Source organism: Capricornis sumatraensis, chromosome 17 (assembly GCF_032405125.1).
Source record: "Capricornis sumatraensis isolate serow.1 chromosome 17, serow.2, whole genome shotgun sequence".
NCBI lineage: Eukaryota > Metazoa > Chordata > Mammalia > Artiodactyla > Bovidae > Capricornis > Capricornis sumatraensis.
In genome coordinates this window covers 17,238,841-17,265,865 of record NC_091085.1, presented here as the reverse complement: position 1 = coordinate 17,265,865, position 27,025 = coordinate 17,238,841, and the positions used below count along the sequence as shown (strand labels likewise).

General features: G+C 41.0%; 1 protein-coding gene across 2 annotated transcripts in view; it reads right to left on the bottom strand.

Moving 5' to 3' along the window:
- The window catches only part of NR3C2 (nuclear receptor subfamily 3 group C member 2), a 420,091-nt gene that overhangs the window by 78,332 nt on the left and 314,734 nt on the right, over nt 1-27,025 (bottom strand). Inside the window, exons 4-5 of one of the 2 annotated variants that reach the window (XM_068989925.1) lie at nt 13,737-14,081; nt 11,329-11,473 (exon numbers count right to left, since the gene is read on the bottom strand). In XM_068989925.1, coding sequence (XP_068846026.1) covers nt 11,329-11,473; nt 13,737-14,081 — 490 coding nt within the window. The remainder of the gene's footprint in view (nt 1-11,328; nt 11,474-13,736; nt 14,082-27,025) is intronic. The other variant, XM_068989926.1, reaches the window with a different exon arrangement.

Sequence of the window (27,025 nt, the reverse complement as noted above, 5' to 3'; positions counted from 1 at the left end):
TACAGTCCCTTCTGTTTTGGAACTTTACCTACATTTCCTTTGCCCTCATACATAACTGAGTATTTTTTGAAATGGGTATCTTTTATTTGTTGGGTATACAGTTTAATTATTAAAGTAAACCTTATTAACTATATTAGCCAATCCTATACAAATGTGGGAGGGGGAAGAACAGTATTTAAATATGTCAAAGACAGAAGTATGTTAGGCCTCCTCCAGCATTTTTTTTTTTTTTTTTGCCACACCAATCTTCCTCTGGGATCTTAGTTCCCAGACCAGGGACGACCGTGACCCCTGTAGTGCTAACCACTGACCACCAGAGAAGTCCTCTAACTTAACTATTTCTTGTTTGTTGCTTGCAAATAAGACCCCATTACACCCTCCTTGCAGCTCCCTCTGCCTGTCTGCCTTCCAATGGCAAGATGTCCTTTACACCTCGTTGTTGTTGTTTAATCACTCAATTGTGTCCAACTCTTTGCGACCCCATCAACTGCAGCATGCCAGGCTTCTCTGTCCTTCATTATCTCCCTGAGTTTCCTCAAACTCATGTCAGTTGAGTCAGTGATGCCATCCAACCGTCTCATCCTCTGTCACCCCCTCTTCCTCTTGCCCTCAATTTTTCCGAGCATCAGGGTCTTTTCCAATGAGTCAGCTCTTTGTATCAGGTGGCCAAAGTATCAGAGCTTCAGCATCAGTCCTTCCAATGAATATTCAGGGTTGATTTCCTTTAGGATTGATTTGTTTGATCTTCCTGCTGTCCAAAGGGCTTTCAAGAGTCCTATTTCTTCATGGCAAATAGATGGGGAAAATGTGGAAACAGTGTCAGATTTCAGTTTCTTGGGCTCCAAAGTAAATGCAAGATCGTGACTGCAGCCATGAAATTAAGACTCTTGCTCCTTGGAAGGATAACTATGTCAAACCTTTATGCCCACTTTTGTGCAAAAAAAGCTAGTTCCATTCTGCAATGTTTCTGTCCCTTGAAGACAAGGAATTATCACTTACTATTTGCAAAATTGTTTTTCTTTGTTCAGGAATCTCGCACTTGACCATCTACAGAGGCTGGGCCTGGGTGAGGAGGGCAGATGGGCATGTGGAGGTGGGACATGTGATGAGATGAGCAGCTTTCATACTATCTAAGTGGGGGTCTGAGTCCTGCTTGGCAAGCCAAGCGCTCAGATCATTCTACCGATGGCCTTGGCCCTCCAGCTTCTGGTCCAGGGCCTGGGGCATGGGAGGGGCTCATGGAGACAGAGGAGGACTTTCTTCTTACACAGTTTATTCCCCTATACTGCCCCAGAAATGAAAGGTGAGGAGGGAAGAGATGAGTAAGTGGGGAGGGGAGGGGGAAAAGGAGGTGGTCAGAAGCCAGAAACTACCGCAACTCCACAGTTCAGTGGAACAGAGGGAGGGGAGAAATCAGACCTGAAAGCAGGAGCAAGGCAACCGGGGAGGGGAGGAGAGGCTGGGCATAGAGGGGGAAGCAGAGGGAGCCAGTGCTGGGGGTGTGAGCCAGGCACACCCCACGCCCTGCCCGTCAGTCACCCACCCCAGCCTGGCTGGATCAAGGCTCAGGCACCGAAGTCACCTCCTATGGCTCAGGAATATTGATCAGCCCCTCGGGAAACAAGGGTGGGGCATGTCTCAGTCTCACTCCAACCCTCTGGGCCCCTGTGGGGACACCGATTCCAGCCTGAACAACCTGTACTGGCCCGCAAGATGCAGCCCCTCTCAGGCAAGCCTCCTGGAGCTTTAGGACTTTAGGTGCAGAGGGATCTTGAAGGGATGGTTCCTTGGGCAGAGCGGCCTGGGGAGAGCCCCTCTCTGAAGTCAGCTGGACTATGGTGGCCCTCAGTAGGGATAAAACAAGGGCAGGCAGCCCTCCATGGTCTGAAGCAGCTGATAACTGCCTCCTGCACTTCTCTACTGGCACTGCCATCAGATGAGCAGCTCTGAGCCCAGAGGGCAGGGTGGGCTGAGCTCACAAGCTGGTCAAACAAGGTCCCCCAGGTAGTCGCACCCAGCTCTCACCTGAGAGACTCAGAAAGGGGCACGGAGACTTAAACTCTCTCTTACCAACAGTCTCTGAACCCAAACAATTAAAGGTTCAGAGCTACAAAGTCAGTGAAAATTCATCCAAAATGCATTTAAAAAAAAAATTGGGCTCTGAAACAATACAAACATGCTTTTTAAATACACTTTTCATTCTCTATTACTCAACCATTAAAAAGAATGAAACAATTTCATTTGTAGCAACATGGATGGGCCTAGAAATTATCATACTAAGTGAGCTAACTTGGACAGAAGGAGACAAATACTATACAATATATATACATGGAATTTAAAGCACTGATTAGACACAGCACAAATAACCTATCTATGAAACAGAAAAAGACTCACAGACATAGAGAATGGACTTGTGATTGCCAAGGGGGAGAGTGAGTGGAGGGATGGATTGGGAGTTTGGGACTAGCAGATACAAACTAGTATATATCAGATGGAGAAACAACCTCCTACTGTATAGCACAGGAATCATATTCAATATCCTATGATAAACTACAATGGGAAACAATATGAAAAAAATAGATCAATATATTTGTATAACTAAGTCACTGTGGTACAGTAGAAATTAACCTAGCACTGTAAATCAACCATACCTCAATAAAATTAATAAATATATATACTTTTAATTATAAAATATTCAGTTCAGTTGCTCAGTGTCCGACTCTGCAACCCCATGGACTAAAGCACGCCAGGCCTCCTTGTCTATCATCAACTCCCAGAGTTTACCCAAAATCATGTCCATTGAGTCTGTGATGCCATTCAACCATCTCCTCTGTCATCCCCTTCTCCTGCCTTCAGTCTTTCCCAGCTTCAGGGTCTTTTTCAAATGAGTCAATTCTTTGCATCAGGTGGCCAAAGTATTAGAGTTTCAGCTTCAACATCAGTCCTTCCAATGAACACCCAGGACTGATCTCCTTTAGGATGGACTGGTTGGATCTCCTTGCAGTCCAAGGGACTCTCAAGAGACTTCTCCAACACCACAGTTCAAAAGCATCAATTCTTCAGCGCTCAGCATTCTTTATAGTCCAACTCTCACATCCATACATGACTACTGGAAAAACCACAGCTTTAAATAGACAGACCTTTGTTGGCAATGTAATGTCTCTGCTTTTTAATATGCTATCTGGATTTGTCATAACTTTCCTTTCAAACAGTAAGCATCTTTTAATTTCATGGCTGCAATCACCATCTGCAGTGATTTTGAAGCCCCCCAAAGTAAAGTCTGCCACTGTTTCCACTGTTTCCCCATCTATTTCCCATGAAGTGATGGGACCAGAAGCCATGATCTTAGTTTTCTGAATGTTGAGCTTTAAGCCAACTTCTTCACTCTCCTCTTGCACTTTCATCAAGAGGCTCTTTAGTTCTTCTTCACTTTCTGCCATAAGGGTGGTGTCATCTGCATATCTGAGGTTATTGATATTTCTCCTGGCAATCTTGATTTCAGCTTGTGCTTCATCTGGCCCAGTGTTTCTCATGATGTGCTCTGCATATAAGTTAAATAAGCAGGATGACAATATACAGCCTTGACATACTCCTTTCCTGATCTGGAATCAGTCTGTTGTTCCATGTCCAGTTTTCAGTTCTAACTGTTGCTTCCTGAGCCGAATACAGATTTCTCAAGAGGCAGGTCAGGTGGTCTGGTATTCCCATCTCTTTCAGAACTTTCCACAGTTTATTGTGATCCACACACTCAAAGGCTTTGGCATAGTCAATAAAGCAGAAATAGATGTTTTTCTGGAATTCTCCTGCTTTTTCGATGATCCAGCAGATGTTGGCAACTTGATCTCTGGTTCCTCTGCCTTTTCTAAAACCAGCTTGAACATTTGGAAGTTCACAGTTCACTTATTGTTGAAGCCTGTCTTGGAGAATTTTAAGCATTGCTTAATTCGTGTGTAAGATGAGTGCAATTGTGCGGTAGTTTGATCATTCTTTGGCATTGCCTTTCGTTTGGACTGGAATGAAAACTGACCTTTTCCAGTCCTGTGGCCACTGCTGAGTTTTCCAAATTTGCTGACAAACTGAGTGCAGCACTTTGACATCATCATCTTTTAGAATTTGAAATAGCTCCACTGGAATTCCATCACCTCGACTAGGTTTGTTTATAGTGATGCTTCCTAAGGCCCACTTGACTTTGCATTCCAGGATATCTGGCTCTAGGTGAGTGATCACACCATTGTGATCATCTGGGTCATGAAGATCTTTTTTGTACAGTTCTTCCGTGTATTCTTGCCACCTCTTCTTAATATCTTCTGCTTCTGTTAGGTCCATACCATTTCTGTCCTTTATTGAGCCCATCTTTGTGTGACATGTTCCCTTGGCATCTCTAATGTTCTTGAAGAGATCTCTAGTCTTTCCTATTCTATTGTTTTCCTCTATTTCTTTGCATTGATCACTGAGGAAGGCTTTCTTCTCTCTCCTTGCTATTCTTTGGAACTCTGCATTCAAATGGCTATATCTTTCCTTTTCTCCTTTGCTTTTAACTTCTCTTCTTTTCACAGCTATTTATAAGACCTCCTTGACAGCCATTTTGCTTTTTTGCATTTCTTTTTCTTTGGGATGGTCTTGATTCCTGTCTCCTGTACAATGTCACGAACCTCCATCCATAGTTCATCAGGCACTCTATCTATCAGATCTAGTCCCTTAAATCTGTTTCTCACTTCCCCTGTATAATCATAAGGGATTTGATTTAGGTCATACTTGAATGGTTTAGTGGTTTTCCTTTGCTTGCTTGCTAAGGCGCTTCAGTCGTGTCGGACTGTGCAACCCCATGGACAGCCACCCAACCCTACTTTCTTCAATTTCAGTCTGAATTTGGCAATAAGGAGTTCATGATCTGAGCCACAGTCAGCTCCTGGTCTTGTTTTTGCTGACTGTATAGAGCTTCTCCATCTTTGGCTGCAAAGAATATAATCAATCTGATTTCGGTGTTGACCATCTGGTGATGTCCATGTGTAAAGCCTTCTCTTGTGTTGTTGGAAGAGGGTGATTGCTATGACCAGTGCGTTCCCTTGGCAAAACTGTATTAGCCTTTGCCCTGCTTCATTGTGTACTCCAAGGCCAAATTTGCCTGTTACTCCAGGTGTTTTTTGACTTTCCACTTTTGCATTGCAGTCCCCTATAATGAAAAGGACATCCTTTTTGGGTGTTAGTTCTAAAAGGTCTTGTAGGTCTTCATAGACCCTTTCAACTTCAGCTTCTTCAGCATTACTGATCGGGTCATAGACTTGGATTACTGTGATTGAATGATTTGCCTTGGAAACGAACAGAGATCATTCTGTCATTTTTGAGACTGCATCCAAGTACTACATTTTGGACTCTTTTATTGACTATGATGGCTACTCCATTTCTTCTAAGGGATTCTTGCTCACAATAGTAGATATAATGGTCATCTGAGTTAAATTCACCCATTCCAGTCCATTTTAGTTTGCTGATTCCTCGAATGTTGATGTTCACTTTTGCCATCTCCTGTTTGACCACTTCCAATTTGCCCTGATTCATGGATCTAACATTCCAAGTTCCTATGCAATATTGCTCTTTACAGCATCAGACCTTGCTTCTTACACCAGTCACATCCACAACTTGGTGCTGTTTTTGCTTTGGCTCCATCCCTTCATTTTTTCTGGAGTTATTTCTCCTCTCTTCTCCAGTAGCATACTGGGCACCTACCGACCTGGGGAGTTCATCTTTCAGTGTCCTATCTTTCTGACTTTTCATAATGTTCATGGGGTTCTCAAGGCAAGAATACTAAAGTGGTTTGCCATTCCCTTCTCCAGTGGACCACATTTTGTCAGAACTCTCCACCATGACCCATCTGTCTTATTGGCTGGACTTAAAAGAGAACAAAACACTGAACCTTCATTTCAGAAATTACAAAAATTTGAAGAAATTTCATTACAGGCTTAAACGGGAGTTTTAATATATGTATTGAAATCGATAAGAAATTTGAATACTTGCAGTGATCTGAAGCCATATTTGATAAGCTGTTTCAAGGCAAAATTGAAATAATGAATCATTTAATACATATTTGAAAGTTTTGAGTTTATAATAAAAATTCTAGTATTCTAATTTAAAGTACTAACTCATATCTTCACCCCAAAGTTTAATAAAAACTTTAAAATAATGTTCTCCTTATTCCCTACTTCGCATCTTTCCTTTAGCTCCAATAACAGCTGAAGGATAAGATCTTTGGGAACTCTCAGAATCATTTCACAGTTGAAGGCAAACACACAATCAACTATTCAAGTTTTCTTCTCCATTTTAAATCTAGCTACACCTCTATTGGTGAAAACAAATCATTTCTGCATCACAGTCTTGGTCATAAACTTTAACCTCATAAATAGCAATGATAATTAAAAATCTCTCTTGATGAATAGATTATTTGGTGCATTTGCTCAATACTTCATTTATTCCACAAATATTTATGGAGAACGTGCTATGCCTTGGACACAATGCCAAGGGCTGGAAATTAACAAATGATTAAGACAGAGGTTGTGATTTCAAGGAGCAGGTGCTATCAAACAGGGGAGGGATACGGACACTGACAAAGAGCTGCCAACACAGGTAAGAGGGGTCCAAGGAGTTGAGGGTGAGTGGGAGAGCAAGGGTGGGCCCCATCAGTGCATTCTATCCTCAGCTGAATGGCATGCATTACTCCCTGCACAAAAAGGCACCTTGTCTCCTTCTCTTTGGTAAAAGGTATGGGCACTGACTGGGGGGAACGCGGAGGCATGTTCAGAAGTTGTCGGCAGGCCTGGGAGAAGCATGTTCAAGCCTTCCAGCCCCCATTTTACTGGGACTGTGATAGCATTTAGCACTGGTCACCACAGCTCCTTTTCCAAAGTTCTCTCTTTCCCTGGAATCTGTGAGATAACACTCTCGTATCTTTCTTCTTTTAACTCCCACCTCTAAGATGTATTTGAAAATTTCTCGCTCCAGCAGGACCTCTCATTAGGCTTCTGATCTGTATAGTTAACTGACCGGTTGGCATGTCCTCTCAGACAATGAGTCAAAGGCAATTCAATCTTAACACATTTAAAACTGGCCTCATGCTCTTCCCTCTCAAACCCTGGTCCTCTAATCCAGCTCTTTAACCCAGTGAGTGGTGCCATGTCTCCCCTGGTACTTATGGCTGAGGCCTGAAAGTCATCTTGCACAACTACTTCCTCTTCCTCCTCTCCAATTTCTATCAGAATCCAACCACACACAACTCACGCTGATTCTGCCATTGGGCATCTTTGTATTGTATCCAGGTCCATTGTGATGCTGCCTTGCATTCAGTGCTGGTCCCTCAGCCTAAATCAACTCTCCTCCTCCTGTACTTCCTGGCCCTGGATGACACTAGCTTCATCAATCCCAGGGAATCCTTCACTGTCTAGACCAATACCTCTCCTTAACTGCTCTCAAAGTACTCTTCTTTCAGTACTTATCACAATTATGATCTTAGAATTTTTTTATAATGTCTGTTTCTTCCATTAGACTATATATTCCATGAGATACGGTATATTAATATATTTCACAATTCAAAATCACTTAGAAAATTGATGAGTGTTAGTAAATATCTCCTCAATAAATGCAGGATGAAGGACGCATATACAAACTTCAGCTGTACCCCATACTCTGCAACTTATTAATTTCCCTAAAATATATAGGGTCTGTGATAGCACCTTGTGATTGAGTCACCACAACAACTCTATTTGTTGATGGGATTTGACGAAAAGGCTTTATGCCATTTCCAAATGTTTACTGGGAATAGGTTTTCCTCCCAACTGTGAAAAATGCAAAAAATTTTTTTTTCTGCCTTGCTCTTTCTACTTGAGAGAAAACATAATAAGTCTAGGCTGCAGTTGAGGTCAGAGCTTTTAAGAACAGGGAACAAAATGTTCATTCTAGTAATTATTCAATGTCATATTATTTAATTACTTATAATGTTAGAAGGGAAGTTTTTGGTTATTTCCATATTTCTATGAATATTTTCTAGAATAAATAAATGCATAGAGCTTATATGACCTTTTCGTCTGTATTCGGTTTCTTGTCTACTTCTAAAAAACCTTCAATGACATTAATTTTATCAGCGTCTGTGAATGGATAAAATGTGGTCAATTCTACTTGGTAAAAATAAAAGAAACAAATATGGTAACTGTGTTCTATAAAGTTACAGCAGACACAAAAATAGCTAATACTGAGCTATATCTCCTTCAAAGGGACATACAGGGTGAGGTTCCTGAGAGCTACCACTCATAACATTTTCATCAACTGATCTACACCTAATCTTGCTTTGTGTGTACTTCTGTTTAAAAGACACCCTATTAACATATATTGTTGATTCATTAATACTGAGCTCATAGCAAACAGTCCCATTACTCATGCCTGATAGAAGCTTATCGAACATCTTTATTTTTTCCCTAAAAAATACATCACACCCCTCACAGCCTTCTTGCACTTAGGAACACCAGAAAGCACTACAGCATTCTGTTCATGGGTCATCTTAAACAGTGAAATCATCAGAAAAAAAGCACAACAATGCAAAAATGGTACTAAATAGACCATGTAAAAGATACTTGTTTACCGTATGAGAACTGAAACAAGGTGGCAGAATCTCAGCTGAAATGCACACGTCAGGCACCTCAAACTTACTGGGTTTACAGATAAATGTGCCAGAAGACCAATGCACCAATACAGAAGCTGCAAATAATGAGATAAAGTCTACACACATACCATGTGGAATATTATCCAGCCGTGAAATGAAACTCTGATACCTGCTACAGTAAGGATGACCCTTGAAAACTTTATGCTAAGTGAAATAAGCCAGACCAAAAAAAAGGGACACATATTACATGGTTCCATTTATATGAAATATCTAGAATAGGCAAGTTATCAGGGCTTTGGGGGAAAGGAGGATGCTGAGTTATTGCTCAACGGGTCTAGAGTTTCTGTTGAGATGATGAAAAAAGTCCTGGAGATGGGTGGTGATGGAGCACAACGAAGTCAATGTAATGAATGCTACTGTTGTACCACGAATGGTTAAAGAGGAACACTTTATATTAAACACATTTTACAATAAAGAATCAAAAGAGTCACTGAATAAGATTAAATGGATCATTTGAATCTTCTGTTAAAACCTGAAGGAGGCATCTGGATGGAACTAAGAGATTCTAATTTACCCACATGTCCTCTTAAAGCAAAGACCCTCCTTAATATGCTTTCTTTTTTTTTTCTTGGCCACACTGAGCAGCTTACAGGATCTCAGTTCCCCAGCCAGGGATCAAACCCGGGCTCCCAGCAGTGGAAGCACAGTGGCCTAACCAGTGGACCCTTGGGGAATCCCAAAATGTTTTCCTTTTGGTTTATAGACCACATTGAAAAACAAGCTTCCTATTTAATATCAGCTGATTATTGAGGAAAACAAACAAATTAAAACATGCATGTCAGTTGTTTGGCCTCACTTCATGCTTTTGGTAAAAATTTATGTACTCATAGAATTATTTGTTCTGATTGCCAAAAGAAGGGTCACCCCAGGAACCAACAACTGATGCTCCTCATTTATCTTGAACTAAAATTGCCTCTCTGGTCTGCTATATTTGGGTGAAATGATTTTCTCAGGAAAACTACCACCAGTACAGTTTAGGTATTTAGGCACTATGTGTCCACCGTGAATCTTTCATGTCCCTTCTCTCTCTTACCTCACCAATCTAATTCTCCTCTGCTTCCTCCCCTATTTTCATATCTCTAGAGAGAGCCATCTGTTAGAATATGGCTGTGGTTACTATCATCATTCAAATGTTCCTTTTTATTTTAAGTATTTCTTGACCCAACAATTACAAAGAAGCATGGCTAGATATAAACATAAACGGAATGTGCTAATGTAGAATGCAAACAATATTAAAATGTTAAACTTAACATAGGGAGGAATTCATGGCCAAAGAAAAGTCTATTACAGTTCTTTCAATCTTTTTAAAATGCATGATAAAACTAAAAATGTTTCACTACAGAATAACATTTTGGCTTCTCTTACGATTGCAAAGAAGGGTAATTATGATTGTCATGAAAACACATTGAGCAGCTGTATACTGTTAACAAAAGAATCATTCTATGAACGTGCTCAAAAACTGGCACTTTATACGCTCACATTTCCTAGAAATTAGACAGTCTTCCCAACTGGAGCAGACAGCAAAAGAGATGCCTTTCTATTAATTGTGGCTTTGTACCAATCAAGTTTTGGGAGCCAACTGGACTGTCTTTCTTTGGGACAATTTCTTACATCTACTCAGACATGTGCATTATAATTTTATAAAAAGTAATTTTTAAGTTCTCAAACGATAGCTTTTTCTATTTGCTTTTGTTTTCTAATTTTTAAAATTTTTTGGCCTTGCTGCATGGCATGTGGGATCTCAGTTCCCCAGTAAAGGATCAAACCCATACCTACTGCAAAGAAACGTGGGAGTCTTAACCACTGGACCACCAGCTATCAGGAAAGTCCTGATAGCTTTTTAGCTCTTGAAAAATATTGGTGGGACTTCCCTACAGTGGATAGGAGTCCGCCTGCCAACGCCGGCGTTACGGGTTCAATTCCTGGTCTGGGAAGATTCCACATGCCACGGAGGAGCTAAAGCCCATTTGCCACAATTTCTGAAGCCTGCACTCTAGAGCCTGTAACTATGGGGCCCATGTGCTACAACTGCTGAAGCCCACATGCCCTGGAACCTAAGCTCTATAACCAGAGGGGCCACCGCAAGAAGCCCACGCACTGCAAACAGAGAAAGTCCACGCGCTGCTCACCACAACTAGAGAAAGCCTGCGTGCAGCAATGAAGACCCAGCACAACCAAAAAAGCCACACACACATATCAGTGTATTCTTCCATAAAGGTACATCTGTTTAGAAACCATTTGGAGTCTTTTCTCCTAACTGTTACGGTTGTTTGGACGGATGCGTGTGCTTTCATTTTGAGGCAAAGCAGTGAAAAGTTTTCACGTTATCAGGAGAAGAACTGACTGCTTTTGAGTTCACCTTATATGCTGGACCCCCATTCACACACAGCACGAAATAAGTCAGGGTCTTTACAAATGGTATTTTGATAGAGGCTGGATTGTTATCTGTGCCATATTTGTGTCCACTCTTTTAAGAACAATGTAGCGTTACGTTCATTTGGATAGATTGTGATTTGACCACTGATTTCAATAAAACATTTGCTTCACTTAAAAAAAAAATCATAAAAAAGCATAATGAATAACTCTTCAGTTTATTTTATGAAGGCTAATGAATAGGTACTTACTCATTAAAGACTAGGTCTGGTGCAAAATAGAGATACTGGCTGTTTGTATGTTTGTATGATCTCCAGCTCAAGGCAAATGACGACAGACACATCCAAGAATACTGGATGAGGGTTATTTGGTCCTCAAGAGGCAGGTTTTTAAATCCTGAAGAACAGAACAATTTACCACAGAACACACTTAGCATTTAAGTACATCCCAGGAAAAAGCTCAAGTCCACCCCCACTGCCCCCTCTCTTCTCATCGACTCAAAGCAATTCCACAGTTCCTTCCAGGGTAGCTATCATGGACCTGGCCTTGTTTAACATTTTATGTTGAATTCACTCTAAATTCTCAAGAAGCATAAACTGCCAGGGCAAAGAAAACTAAGATATCCTGGACGTTTCACTGTGGATGGTGGTCTACCACCCTTCAGCTCAGTTCAGTTCAGTTGCTCAGTCGTGTCCGACGCGAGACGGAAAGAATTTGTGTTAACCTGTGCCATTTGCTTCAGCCTACTCACAACTGATATCTTCAAACCAAAGATAATTTAATGACTGTCTACTACTGCATACCTGCAATAGTGGTGGAAGATTTTAGTTTTCATAAAGTGAAGTGAAAGTTAGTCACTCAGTCGAGTATGACTCTGTGACCTCATAGCCTGTAGCCCACCAGGCTCCTTTGTCCATGGAATTCTCCAGGAAAGAATACTGGAGTGAGTTGCCACTTCCTTCTCCAGGGGATCTTCCCAACCCAGGGATCGAACTCAGGTCTCCCACACTGCAGGCAGACTCTTTACTGTCTGAGCCACCAGGGAAGCTTGGTTTCCTGGTTAATTTTCATAAGTTTGCAGAGATTTAAAAAGTCTTATTCCTTGCTTCCCCTAGTCGGGAATAACCAGACTTTTGAGGCAGAATATGCATCCTTGGCAGGGCTTCCTCAATAGCTCCACGGTAAAGAATCTGCCTGCAACGCAGGAGACGCGGGTTCAGGGTCAGGAAGATGCCCTGGAGGAGGAAATGGCAACCGTCTCCAGTATTCTTGCCTGGAGAATCCCAAACACAGAAGAATCTGGCAGGCTACAGTCTATAGGGGTCTAAGAGTCGGACACGACTGAATAACTGAGCACGCATGTCCTCAGGCATCCTTGGCGCTGGTCCTGCCTCACTCAGTCTCCCTTTCTGGGCCTCAAGTCCTTCATTCGTTTCTTTTTCTACCCTCTGTACTCCAAGGGGCACCAGGGCATCCTTCTGTTCATGTAGTTTCACCTGGGCAAGCCTCCCTTCAAAGAACTGGGGCTTCTGATGATCTTTCGTTTTATGGCTGCTGGATGACCACGGGTCATCTAAGAAATGGCTTTGGATTAATGAACTGGGACAATGTGAGTGCAATTCTAAGCGATGTTTCCATAGATTAACAGGGACCTTATTAATAAAATTCTACAGCATAAAAATTGACTAAATTAGGAATTTCAAGGACAATTTAAAGGGTGCTCAAAGTAAGATGGTATTTTCAGCAAGATGCAGAGTCCCCTAAAGCTTACTTGACAGGTCTTTTTCAAAAATTAATATTTACTGGAGCATAATTGATTTACAATATTGTGTTAGTTTTAGGTGTATAGCAAATTGAATCAATTTATATACAGAATATATAACTTTATATATATACAGTTATAATTCAGGATATATATCTCCATTCTTTTTTAGACTCTTTTCCCATAGAGGTCATTACAGAGTATTGAGTAGAGTTCCTTGTGCTATATATATGTTATATATAGATACATATAGTATGTGCGTGCATGCTCAGTTGCTTCATTCATGTCTGACTCTTTGTGACCCTGTGGACCATAGTCCATCAGGCTCCTCCATCCATGGGATTCTTCAGGAAAGAATACTGGAGTGGGTTGCCATGTCCTTCTCCAAAGAATCTTCCCAATTCAGGGATTAAAAACAGGTCTCTTACATCTCCTGCACTGGCAGGTGGGTTCTTTACCACTAGCATCACCTGAAAAGCCCATATATAGTATATATAACTATTTCATATACAGTAGTGTGTATGTCTTAACCTGGTTTAGGCTTAGATTAGCTCTTGTTATGAGCTGCTAATAATGGGCTTATTTTGGGCTTTGACACCTAGAATGTGTTTTACCTTATTAATATTACTGGGATGAAATGTTCCATTTCAATCCTCAACATAAGAAATGCATACATTATATTAACACTAGAATACTTAACTCTAACTTCTCAAGAGAGATGAGCACACTCACCAGACTCTTTCTACACACTGAATTTGACATCGAGTTAAAAACAAAAAACTGGGTCTCAGGATTGAGACGAACGCTAACTCAATCGCACCGTTGCATATGGCGCACTCTGTGGCCCTGAGGCGCCCAGTCCAGGATGGAGCCCCAGAAAGGAGAGCCCATCCTTACCTGGAAGTACCTTCGCCCACTTCACAACTTGGATCATCTGCTTGCCGGCTAAGCGGTTGAGGGTGGAGAGCAGGTTTTCGGCTGTATCTGGTTTGGAGCCGTCATAGCCTGCATATACAACCTCGGGCTCGATGGTTTCAAGGATGATAGAGGGCGAAGGTGTGAGCGCTCGCGAGATTGTGGAGAGCTGCGGGACCAGCGCCGAGTTGACCGAGGGCTCTTGCGCAGGCGCGATGTATGTAGTGCCTTCCTCCGGGCTCTGGGGGGGCGGGGGTGGGGGTGGAGGCTGCTGCGCCTGTTCCTCGTGAATCCCTTTTAACTTCCCCAACTTCTTGGACTTTCGAGCTGTAAAAACAAAGTGACAAACAATAAGGGCAAATTAAGATTATGTTTGGCCTGATAAATATGTCAAGTACAGCATTTCCATATGTTACAGATAAATGAATGCTGTTAAGAGTTACAAGAAAACATTTTTATTTTTTCATTTTGTGTCCATATGAGGGTCTGACTGTTCACTAAACTGGGATAATCATTTCATAATGTAAAGTCATTAAAATCATTAAGCTGCACACTGTAAACTTATATATAGTGCATGTTGGCCTTCCCTAGTGGTAAAGAGTCCGCCCGCGATGCAGGAGACCTGGATTCTACCCCTGGGCTGGGAAGATCCCCTGGAGAAGGGAAAGACTACCCACTCCAGTATTCTGGCCTAGAGAATTCCATAGCATGGGGTAGCAAACAGTCAGACAGGGCTGAGCGACTTTCACTTTCTTTCAGGTCACTTTAGTGGTGTCCCTCTCTTTGTGACCCTGGACTGTAGCCCACTGGGCTCCTCTGTCCATGGGATTCTCCAGGCAAGAATACTGGAGTGAGATACCATAGTGCTGCTGCTGCTGCTGCTGCTGCTGTCGCTTCAGTCGTGTCCGACTCTGTGAGACCCCATGGACGGCAGCCCACCAGGCTCCCCCATCCTTGGGATTCTCCAGGCAAGAACACTGGAGTGGGTTGCCAGTTCCTTCTCCAATGCATGAAAGTGAGAAGTGAAAGTGAAGTCGCTCAGTACCATAGTGCTATATGTCAATTAATACCTCAATAAAAATGAAAGGAAATAAACAGTACCAAAAAAGAGAGTTAAATAAAAGGTTATGTTGGGGATACTGTCCATGAGGTAAATTGCAATCAAATATTAACTTATATGGAGAAGGCAATGGCACCCCACTCTAGGACTCTTGCCTGGAAAATCCCATGGACGGAGGAGCCTGGAAGGCTGCAGTCCATGGGGCCGCTGAGGGTCAGACACGACTGAGCGACTTCACTTTCACTTTTCACTTTCATGCACTGGAGAAGGAAATGGCAACCCACTCCAGTGTTCCTGCCTGGATAATCCCAGGGACGGGGGAGCCTGGTGGGCTGCTGTCTATGGGGTCACACAGAGTCGGACATGACTGAAGCGACTTAGCAGCAGCAGCAGCATTAACTTATATTGATGAAAACGTATTTTTTCTCTAAAGATGTCTTGTTATATTGGTAAGAACAGTCCTTTTCCAACATTTTTCTGATACCAGGCATTATCCTCTATTCTTTCTATAAATTAACCACTTTAACAACTTAGTTTTATGACTAGGTACTATCATAATTCTCATTTTATAATGAGGAAACTGAGACCAGGAGGGCTGAGAAATCTGTCCAAGATCACACACCTAGCATATGTAAAATAGATGTCAGAGTTCAGAGGAAGGATAAGTTACTTCAGATGTTATCAAGTTATACAAGCCACAACCACATCTTTTATAAATAAAAAATTCCCACCTATTATCCACCAGAGTTGGCAACAAGAGCTAGTCTGACCTGAGTGAACTTACTGTCTGAGCCCTGTCTCTCTGCTCCCTCTAATTAGCTTTCCCTGGCCCTTGACTTGTTCCCCTTTGGTGCTTCTCTGTCACCTGATCTTCTTGCTGTGGCCTACATGCAACCAACTGCTTACTTGGAGTAGTAATTTTGTGCGAATGCTGTTAGACCAGGATCCCCAGCTATACCGTGAACTGCCGAGACATAATGGTTGGGTGTTCCTCCTCTTTGACAGCCCCCACGTCACCTTGGTAAATGTTATGCCTGCACAAGTAATTTACACATTTCCACTGAATGAATGGGGTTGCAATCAACCCCAAAGCAAGACAACAGAAGGGAAGAAATGAAGTATCTAGACAATTCCAAATTGGAGTGCTAACTAGTAAATGTACAGGAAATTAATGCTATTAAAAAAGGCAGGTGTGAGTTATACCATTACACAATCTTTAAAAATCTCTATTTTTTTTTTTACTATAAATAAACAATTCACATATCACATGGTCTATAATTAAAAGAGATCACAAAATACTGTACAGGAATACCACTTTAGAGTTCCAGGAGAATATATGTATAAGAGACCATGTTCTAATTTATCTAGAACAGTCCTGGTTTAGATCAATTTGGTTTATGCTTATTTTCCAGCATGATTATTAGTAACTGTCCCCTTTTACTCCTAAAAGGTCCACATTTTGGACAACAAATAATGTGTTCATCTTAATTAAAACTAAAGAATCAGTATTAACTTTAAGCAACTGCTTACAAATTTTTTATTGAAGTATAGTTGATTTACAGTGTTGTGTTAATTTCTGCAGTACAGCAAAGTGTCTCAGGTACGCACATACATATTTCATATTCTTTTCCATTATGGTTTATCACAGGATATTGAATATATTTCCCTGTGCTATACAGGACTTTTAGTTATCCATTCTATATATAGTACTTTGCATCCACTAATCCCAAACTCCCCAAACTTCCCTCTCCCCAACCCTGCCCCCTTGGCAACCACACGTCTGTTCTCTATGTGAGTCTGTTTCTGTTTCATAGACAGGTTCATTTGTGCTGTATTTTACATTCCACACCTAAGTGGCATCATATGGTATCTGTCTTTCACTCTCTGACTTAGTTTGCTTAGTATGTTAATCCCAAGTTCCATCCATGTTGCTGCAAATAGCATTCTTTTGTTCTTTTTAATGACTGGGTAATATTCCACCATATGTATGTACCACTTCTTCTTTGTCCACTCATCTCTCGATGGACGTTTAGGTTGTTTCCATGTCTTGGCTATTGTAAAGGCTGCAACAGCGACTGCTTTTCATTCACATTTCTCTTGATGGCTCAGTCATGCAGAAGAGATCCCTCTTTGCGTGACAAGTGAGTCTTCTCTCTGCTCTCCATGGGGTACTCCAGTTTTGTCCAGGAAAATGTACTGATTCAATAACAGAAGTCTATCTTTGTTTGAGCGGATTTTTTTCTTCTGTGATCAATGGGATGTTAATGTGGATTTCAGGTTTTGTATTGAACTTTGTGCTTCCCAGGTGGTGCTAAAGAATCTGTCTGCCAATGCAGAAGACGCAAGAGATGAAGATTCGATTCCTGGGTTGGGAAGATCTCCTGGAGAAGGAAATGGCAACCCCCTCCAATATTCTTGCCTAAGAAGTCCAAAGGACACAGGAGCCTGGTAGGCTAGAGTTCACAGGGTCGCAAAAGAGTTGGACAAAACTTAGCAACTAAACAATAATAGCAACAATGATAGAGATGGTAGAAAAAAAGATGGGGGGTGGGGTAGGAGAACTGGAAGGTAGATGAGAGGGTTGTTGGGTGGATAGCAGGTGGGTGGGGTTGATGAAGAGCTTACTAGATAATGGGAAAGATGGGTGAATGAGTGAATAAATGAATAATAGAGAAAGCTCAGAAATGCCAAATGAGTTTCATTTCAATTCAGTTCAGTTGCTCAATCATGTCTGACTCATTGTGACCCCATGGACTGCAGCATGCCAGGTTTCCCTGTCCATCACCATCTCCCAGAGCTTGCTCAAACTCATGTCATCGAGTTAGCGATGCCATCCGACCATTTCATCCCCTGTGATCCCCTTCTCCTCCTGCCTTCAATCCTTCCCAGCATCAGGGTCTTTTCCAATGAGTCAGTTCTTTTCATTCAGCTCCAGCATCAGTCCTTCCAATGAATATTCAGGACTGATTTCCTTTAGGATTGACTAGTTTGATCTCCTTGCAGTCCAGAGGACTCTCAAGAGTCTTCTGCAACACCGCAGTTCAAAAGCATCAATTCTTCAGTGCTCAGCTTTCTTTATGGTCCAACTCTCACATCCAAATGAGTTTAGAGCTCTGGTAATAACTTGCTTTGCAACTGTAAGCTTTTCCGTTTTATTAAGTAATTTATTTTTAAACTCCTGAAGTACCAGACATCTTCAACTTAGTTCTAACATGAATGAGGAACTTACAGGATACAAATTTAACATACAGTAGAGCTTTGCAACCTAGACAGCATATTAAAAAGCAGATATATTACTTTGCCAACGAAGGTCTGTCTAGTCACAGCTATCATTTTTCCATTAGTCATGTATGGATTTGAGAGCTGGACTATAAAGAAAGCTGAGTGCCAAAGAACTGATGCTTTTGAACTGTGGTGTTGGAAAAGACTCTTAAGAGTCCCTTGGTCTGCAAAGAGATCCAACCAGTCCATCCTAAAGGAAATCAGTCCTGAATATTCATTGCAGGACTGATGCTAAGCTGAAACTCCAGTACTTTGGCCACTTGATGCGAAAAGCTGACTCACTGGAAAAGACCCTGATGCTGGGAAGTACTGAAGGCGAGAGGAGAAGGGGATGACAGAGGATGAGATGGCTGGATGGCATCACCAACTCAACGGACATGAGTTTCAGGAAACTCTGGGAGCTGGTGATGGATAGTAAAGTAATGCTCAAAATTCTCCAAGCCAGGCTTCAGCAATATGTGAACCAAGAACTCCCTGATGTTCAAGCTGGTTTTAGAAACGGCAGAGGAACCAGAGATCAAATTGCCAACATCCGCAGGATCATGGAAAAAGCAAGAGAGTTCCAGAAAAACATCTATTTCTGTTTTATTGACTATGCCAAAGCCTTTGACTGTGTGGATCACAATAAACTGTGGAAAATCCTGTAAGTGATGGGAATACCAGACCTCCTGACCTGACTCTTGAGAAATCTGTATGCAGGTCAGGAAGCAATAGTTAGAACTGGACATGGAACAACAGACTGGTTCCAGATCGGGAAAGGAGTACGTCAAGGCTGTATACTGTCACCCTGCCTATTTAACTTCTATGCAGAGTACATCATGAGAAACGCTGGACTGGAAGAAACACAAGCTGGAATCAAGATTGTGGGAGAAATATCAATAACCTCAGATATGCAGATGACACCACCCTTATGGCAGAAAGTGATGACGAACTAAAAAGCCTCTTGAAGAAAGTGAAAGTGGAGAGTGAAAAAGTTGGCTTAAAGCTCAACATTCAGAAAACAAAGATCATGGCATCTGGTCCCATCACTTCATGGGAAATAGATGGGGAAACAGTGGAAAGAGTCAGACTTTATTTTTTGGGGCTCCAAAATCACTGCAGATGGTGACTGCAGCCATGAAATTAAAAGACGCTTACTCCTTGGAAGAAAAGTTATGACAAACCTAGATAGTATATTCAAAAGCAGAGACATTACTTTGCCGACTAAGGTCCATCTAGTCAAGGCTATGGTTTTTCCCGTGGTCATGTATGGATGTGAGAGTTGGACTGTGAAGAAGGCTGAGCACCAAAAACTTGATGCTTTTGAACTTTGGTGTTGGAGAAGACTCTTGAGAGTCCCTTGGACTGCAAGGAGATCCAACCAGTCCATTCTAAAGGAGATCTGCCCTGGGATTTCTTTGGAAGGAATGATGCTAAAGCTGAAACTCCAGTACTTTGGCCACCTCATATGAAGAGTTGACTCACTGGAAAAGACTCTGATGCTGGGAGGGATTGGGGACAGGAGGAGAAGGGGATGACAGAGGATGATATGGCTGGATGGCATCACGGACTTGATGGACGTGAGTCTGAGTGAGCTCTGGGAGTTGGTGATGGACGGGAGGCCTGGAGTGCTGCAATTCATGGGGTCACAAAGAGTCGGACACGACTGAGTGCCTGAACTGAACTGAACTGAGGGAGGCCTGGCGAGCTGCAGTCCATGGGGTTGCAAAGAGTTGGACACGACTGAATGACTGAACTGAACTGAGCTGAGACCTATGCCACACCAATTAACTTGATTTTCAAAATAACCATTCATGCTTGTCATTAATACCACTTTCATCACAAAAGCACTTACTGATACAGATAAAAAACAAGTCACTATCCAACCACAGACATATCTGCCACCCATTCATTAAATGTTGAAGCTGGGCTTAAGAGATGAATAAGATGTCATTCCTATCTTTAAGGAGTTTGAAATCAGCAATTAACAGTTTAAAATTTTCAATTATTTCAGGTCATTTCATTTCTCATGGCCTGTCTCCTTCAATAAAAGAGGCAGGAAGATCTGAGTTTTAGAACTGTCTGAATGAGCAGCAGATGCAGTCTATTTACACATGGTAAAGGAGAGCTGCTGATAAAGCACTGCCCAGCAGTTCTGAGTGTACAGCACGGAACCAAGATGCTCCTGATGAAGGAATGAGTGAATGAACTGAAGAAAAAATCACCACTAAATGCCTCAAAAACTAGGCCAAACCGAGAAGGAGAAGAGAAGAATCAAACATGCAGATAATCCCAAATGCTGGTCAACGGATGACTCTGCAAGAGCTTGAGAAAATCCTCGATTGCACAGATTAGCCATTTGAGGAGTCAGATATTTGGAACTAACTGTTTCTGTCTCTATACATAAAGTTCTCTCTAAGCCTCAGCTGATTCATCCAGAAAACGAGAATGACAGTGTTTCTATCCCTGATTTCAGAGGGCTACATGGATAAGAAAACTAAAACAATGCTGAAAATTATTATTAACCTCTGAAAGAGTGCTTCAACATTACTTTCATTCTTTCACATAACTTCACAGATATTAAAACTATTCCAGTTCATTAAAATGTCCTTACTCTTTAGAAGACTACATCTAATGATAGCTAACATTTGATTAACAAGAAATAGCTAAGGGTGGTATTCTCAAATTTTTTTAAAAGTTGTATTTGCTTGCAAATTAATTATGAGATTCATACTGGTTTTAGGCCTTCAATCTATAATGCTGCATCTATTTTCATGACTGATTTAAGGTCAATGTTATGAAACATGAAGAATGCTTAATGTTTTCTCTAGCATTTATACACAAGGTTGTGGCCTGTAGCAGGACCTATTGAGATAGTCTATAGACTGTTTAGCATTTCAGCTACATTTAATTTTATGTTATGATCTTATATGTGGGACACCTGTAATTGAGTAATTATCTCTATGTCCTTAAATAGTTCAAGAAAATAAATATTTTCAGTGTGTAGATTCTTCAGCCAAGTGTTTCATCCAATATCTTTTTCTAAAAGAGTATAGTTACATAATAATATTACTCAAAGTAGCCCTTCTAAAATGCTTGAAAATTTTATACACATGCTGTGTTCTAAAATTAAAGTTCCTGAAAGTTGTTAATGTCGCATATATTCCTATAACAACACTTTCTGTGATGCTTGTGGGTACTCAATAATATGTTTGTTGACTAAATTTATTTCATTTTCACCTTGTAACACATTTGAATAAACTATTACATATAGAATGTATTAATTTACTTCTGTGCAGGAAATGCAGACAAGTTTCTGAGATTTTAGGATAAAATTCCTGAATTATTATTCCTTTTCAATCTATAGAGTTATTACTCTGAAAATCTCACAACTAAAATAATAATGAACTCAATTTACTGAGCACTTATGTACCAAGTACAGTTCAAAACAACTTCTAATGGTCTTAAGCATTCCAATGCAAACCAGGACCTTATGGTTAGGCAATTATTAGTTTCATTTTACAGGTGGAGAAACTGATGCACAGAGATAGTGTTTCTTTAAGGTTGCAGGGTTGCTGAACAGCAGAGCTACGTTTGGAATCTGGTCATAGCTCAGAGCCCACAGTCTTTAAGTTAAAAAAAAATAATTTATTTATTTTAATTGGAGGCTAATTACTTTACAATATTGTGGTGGTTTTTGCCATACATTGACATGAATCAGCCATGGGGGTCCATGTGTCCCCCTGTCCCAAAACCCCCTCCACGTCCCTCCCCATCCCTCTGGGTTGTCCCAGTGCACTGCCTTTGAGTGCCTGTTTCATGCACAATCAAACTTGGACTGGTCATCTATTTCACATGCTGGAGAAGACTCTTGAGAGTCCCTTGGACTGCAAGGAGATCCAACCAGTCCATTCTAAAGGAGATCAGCCCTGGGTGTTCTTTGGAAGGACTGATGCTAAAGCTGAAACTCCAGTACTTTGGCCACCTCATGCAAAGAGTTGTCTCACTGGAAAAGACTTTGATGCTGGGAGGGTTTGGGGGCAGGAGCAGAAGGGGATGACAGAGGATGAGATGGCTGGATGGCATCACCGACTTGATGGACTTGGGTCTGAGTGAACTCCGGGAGTTGGTGATGGACAGGGAGGCCTGGCGTGCTGCGGTTCACGGGGTTGCAAAGAGTTGGACACGACTGAGCGACTGAACTGAACTGACTATACATGTTTCAGTACTATATCATCCCACCCTCACCTTCTCCCACAGAGTCCGAAAGTCTGTTCTTTACATCTGTGTCTCTTTTGCTGTCTTGCATATAGGGTCGTCATTACCATCTTTCTAAATTCCATATGTGTTAGTATACTGTATTGGTGTTTTTCTTTCTGACTTACTTCACTCTGAATAATAGGCTCTAGTTTCATCCACCTCAGAACTGACACAAATGCATTCTTTACAGCAGCTGAATATACTTCATTGTGTATACGCACCACAGCTTTCTTATCCATTCGCCTGCTGATCGACATCCAGGTTGCTTCCATGTCCTGGTTATTGTAAACAGTGCTGTGATGAACACTGGGGTACACGTGTGTCTTTCAACTCTATAGTTTCCTTGGTGTGTATGCCCAGCAGTGGGATTGCTGGGTCGTATGGCACTTCTATTTCCAGTTTTTTAAGGAATCTCCACACTGTTCTCCATAGTGGCTGTACCAGTTTGCATTCTCATCAACAGTGTAAGAGAGTTCCCTTCTCTCCGCACCCTCTCCAGCATTTATTGTTCGTAGATGTTTTGATAGCAGCCATTATGACCAGTGTGAGATGATACCTGACTGTGGTTTTGATTTGCATTTCTCTTATGATGAGTGATATTGAGCATCTTTTCATGTGTTTGTTAGCCATCTGTATGTCTTCTTTAGAGAAATGTCTGTTTAGTTCTTTGGCCCATTTTTTGATTGGGTCATTTGTTTTTCTGGCATTGGGCTTCATGAGCTGCTTGTATATTTTTGAGATTAATTTTTTGTCACTTGCTTTGTTTGCTATTATTTTCTCCCATTCTGAAGGCTGTCTTTTTACCTTGCTTATAGTTTTCTTTGTTGTGCAAAAGCTTTTAAGTTTAATTAGGTCCCATTTGTTTATTTTTGATTTTATTTCCATTACTCTGAGAGGTGGGTCATGGAGGATCTTGCTGTGATTTATGTCAGAGAGTGTTTCGCCTATGTTTTCCTCTAGGAGTTTTATAGTTTCTGGTCTTATATTTAGATATTTAATCCATTTTGAGTGTATTTTTGTGTATGGTGTTAGAAAGTGTTCTAATTTCATTCTTTTACAGGTGGCTGACCAGTTTTCCCAGCATCACTTGTTAAAGAGATTGTCTTTTCTCCATTGTATATGTTTGCCTCCTTTGTCAAAGATAAAGTGTCCATAGGTGTGTGGATTTATCTCTGGGCTTTCTGCTTTGTTCCACTGATCTATATTTCTGTCTTTGTGCCAGTACCATACTGTCTTTATGACTGCAGCTTTGTAGTATAGCCTGAAGCCAGACAGGTTGATTCCCCCAATTCTGTTCTTTCTCAAGACTGCTTTGGTTATTCAAGGTTTCTTGCATTTATATACAAATTGTGAAATTATTTGTTGTAGTTCTGTGAAAAACACCATTGGTAGCTTGTTAGAGATTGCACTGAATCTACAGATTGCTTTGGGTAGTATACTCATTTTCACTATATTGAGTCTTCTGATCCATGAACATGGTATATTTCTCCATCTATTTGTGGGATCTTTGATTTCTTTCTTTAGTGTTTTATAGTTTTCTATATATAGGTCTTCTGTCTCTTTAGGTAAATTTATTCCTACATATTTTATTCTTTTCATTGCAATGGTGAATGTGATTGTTTCCTTAATTTCTTGTTCTGTTTTTTCATTGTTAATGTATAGGTATGCAAGGGGTTTCTGTGTATTAATTTTATACCCTGCAATTTTACTATATTCGTTGATTAGCTCTAGTAATTTTCTGGTGGAGTCTTTAGGGTTTTCTATGTAGAGGATCATGTCATCTGCAAACAGTGAGAGTTTTACTACTTCTTTTCCAATCTAGATTCCTTTTATTTCTTTTTATTCTCTGATTTCTGTGGCTAAAACTTCCAAAACTATGTTGAATAGTAGTGGTGAGAGTGGGCACCCTTGTCTTGTTCCTGACTTTAGAGGAAATGCTTTCAATTTTTTGCCACTGAGGATAATGTTTGCTGTGGGTTTATCACATATGGTTTTTATTATGTTGAGGTATGTTCCTTCTATGCCTGATTTCTGGAGAGTTTTTTGTTTAATCATAAATGGATGTTGAATTTTGTCAAAGGTGTTCTCTGCATCTATTGAGATAATCATATGGCTTTTATCTTTCAATTTGTTAATGTGGTGTATCACATTGATTGGTTTGTAAATACTGAAGAATCCTTGCATCCCTGGGATAAAGCCAGAGCCCACATTCTTAACCTCTATGATAAGCAGTCTCCTAATCCTTTTGTCTTTATCTAATTTTTTTTCACACTTAAAGATTAGCACCAGCTTCAAATCCAAGTGTATAATTAAGATGTATGCTAATTAAACAGGAAAATTTTGGCCAAAGATACTTAATGAGCATGTTTCTATTATCCAGAGCATCCATGAACATAAATTTGGGGTCTTATCACTACTTACCACCTTATTAAATTAACATGGAGTTAATGACCTCTGGCCTTGGGAACTCATGTTCCCAGGTGGCCACAGACACACTTCATTTCTTAACTGCCAGCAAGAGTTGCAGGGTGGGTGGGTGGGTATTAATATGTCTGTGAACATCTCTAGTCCCACATGGGCCTAGAGGAATTTTCATTTGTTTATCTGGATGTCACAGTAATGTTATATACTTAGCAATTGCCCCCACTACCAAGTCCTTAATTATTAGCAGCATCTTGGTGGCCACTTTCTCCTGGTATGGCTGGGGGACAGAATGCTATAGACTGCCCATGAACTATTCCCTCAGGAGCTGTGAAATGGAGGCCCTGCTTCTTATCCAGACTGATAAGCACTACAGCAGGCAGGAAGCAGCTGATAGGACCCTATAAAAATTGTGAAAAGTTCCCGATGGGGTCTCAAGATGCACAAAGGTCCTGAAACATGCCCTGACTTCCTTTCTGGTTTGCTCTGCCTCCTGAGGCCCACCCGGCCTGCTACACATCCTTTTGACCAACTATTAGTGTGTAGAACAATGGCCGGCTAGGAATGATACAGACAGCTTCTGCATCTCCCAGTAAAATGATGGGATAACGGGGCTATCATGGTACTTTCGTCGTGATTTTTGTCAAGTGTGTTCAATTACAGATTCTTTACAGACTTCTAGGTGGGTCATCAGGACATTTTTTTTTTTTGGTCCCCCTCCAATCTAATGTAGAATAAAAGAATGATGGGGAGCTTTTTCAATCACAACATTGCACTGGAAACATTTCAAGGGAGAATTGTGTCCTTTTAGAAATGCTTCGTGTCATGTCTTGAAATTTTAGGTCTTGGCAGTAAATATTAGAGAGGATATATTGAGGTTATATGAAAACATGTATTTTTCTGTTCACAGGCCAAATGTAATTACTCGTTTAAACCCACAGGACAATACCAGCATCCAGCCGGTCTTCTCTCTTTCACAGACCCTGTTTCTTGTTACTTTCCTCCTGATCGTGCTTACCTATTTTCCTCATCCTCTTCATCCACGTGATTTCTCCCTTTCTCCCTTGAAGTGGAGGAAGATGCTCCGAGTTAAGGGGAAAAAAAAACTAGGTATTTTTATGTCATAATATCAAATGAAGGAATGTCATCTTCCTACAGATTTAACTGTTTGGCAGAAAAACTTCTCTGGTTTTTACCAACAGAAAAAAGAGCATCGATGTTTCTCAAAGCCACACACATGGACAGAACTGGTGTGAGGGTCAGGGGCATAAATAAATAAATCATTAGCTGCTCAAGTGATAATAAGGAAGTGGCATTCCAGTTGCTTGTAAATCTCTTTGAGTGGTTAAGGAACCTGAAAACTGAGTGTTCTTAAAAGCTTCCCTAGATATGCTCACATTAATATACATAATTTAATAAATCATGTATATCACAGGCATTATTGATTTTTATTAGTATAAAAAACATGCTAAGGCAAACTCAAACCCAACCTTGGACCACCATACACATACACCAGTGGTAACTATGTGAGGTGATGGGCACATTAATTAGCTCAATTGTGGGATTCATTACACAGGTATATTGCTGCCATAATACCACACTGTCCATGTTAAATATATATAACTTTTGTCAATCATAACTTCACTAGATCTGGGGCGGAGACAATCCAGATTAGTGGATCTCCATATGAGTGAGTGAGTGAAATTGCTCAGTCATGTCCAACTCTTTGCAATCCCATGGACTGTAACCTACCAGGCTCCTCCATCTGTGGAATTTTCCAAGCAAGAGTATTGGAGTGGGTTGCCATTTCCTTCTCCAGGGGATCTTCCCAACCCAGGGATTGAACCCAGGTCTCCTGTGTTGCAGGCAGACACTTTACCATCTGAACCACCAGGAAAGCCCAGACGATACAGGTATATATAGAATCCCCATATTTTACCTTTTATTGTGTATATAAAGATAACCATAGCTAGCTCTAGCTCTAATAAACATAATTTTGTCACTATTGTTGTAGCATACATTTATCCATCACTTCACGAGTAACTAATATTCACCCACTGTGTAGAAAGTGCCCTGGTTTTGTGAGCAATGCGATGATAAATAACAAAAATAACAAAATCTGAGCCCAGACCATCACTTACCATCTTGGGGAAGCTGGATCAATACATAAGAAAGTAGTTATGTTTATAAAGCAGGCTATGATAAGTGTGGGGTCAGTGTTCCTGATTATACATGTGTTGAGTCAGACAATGCCAGGGAGATGTTGGTT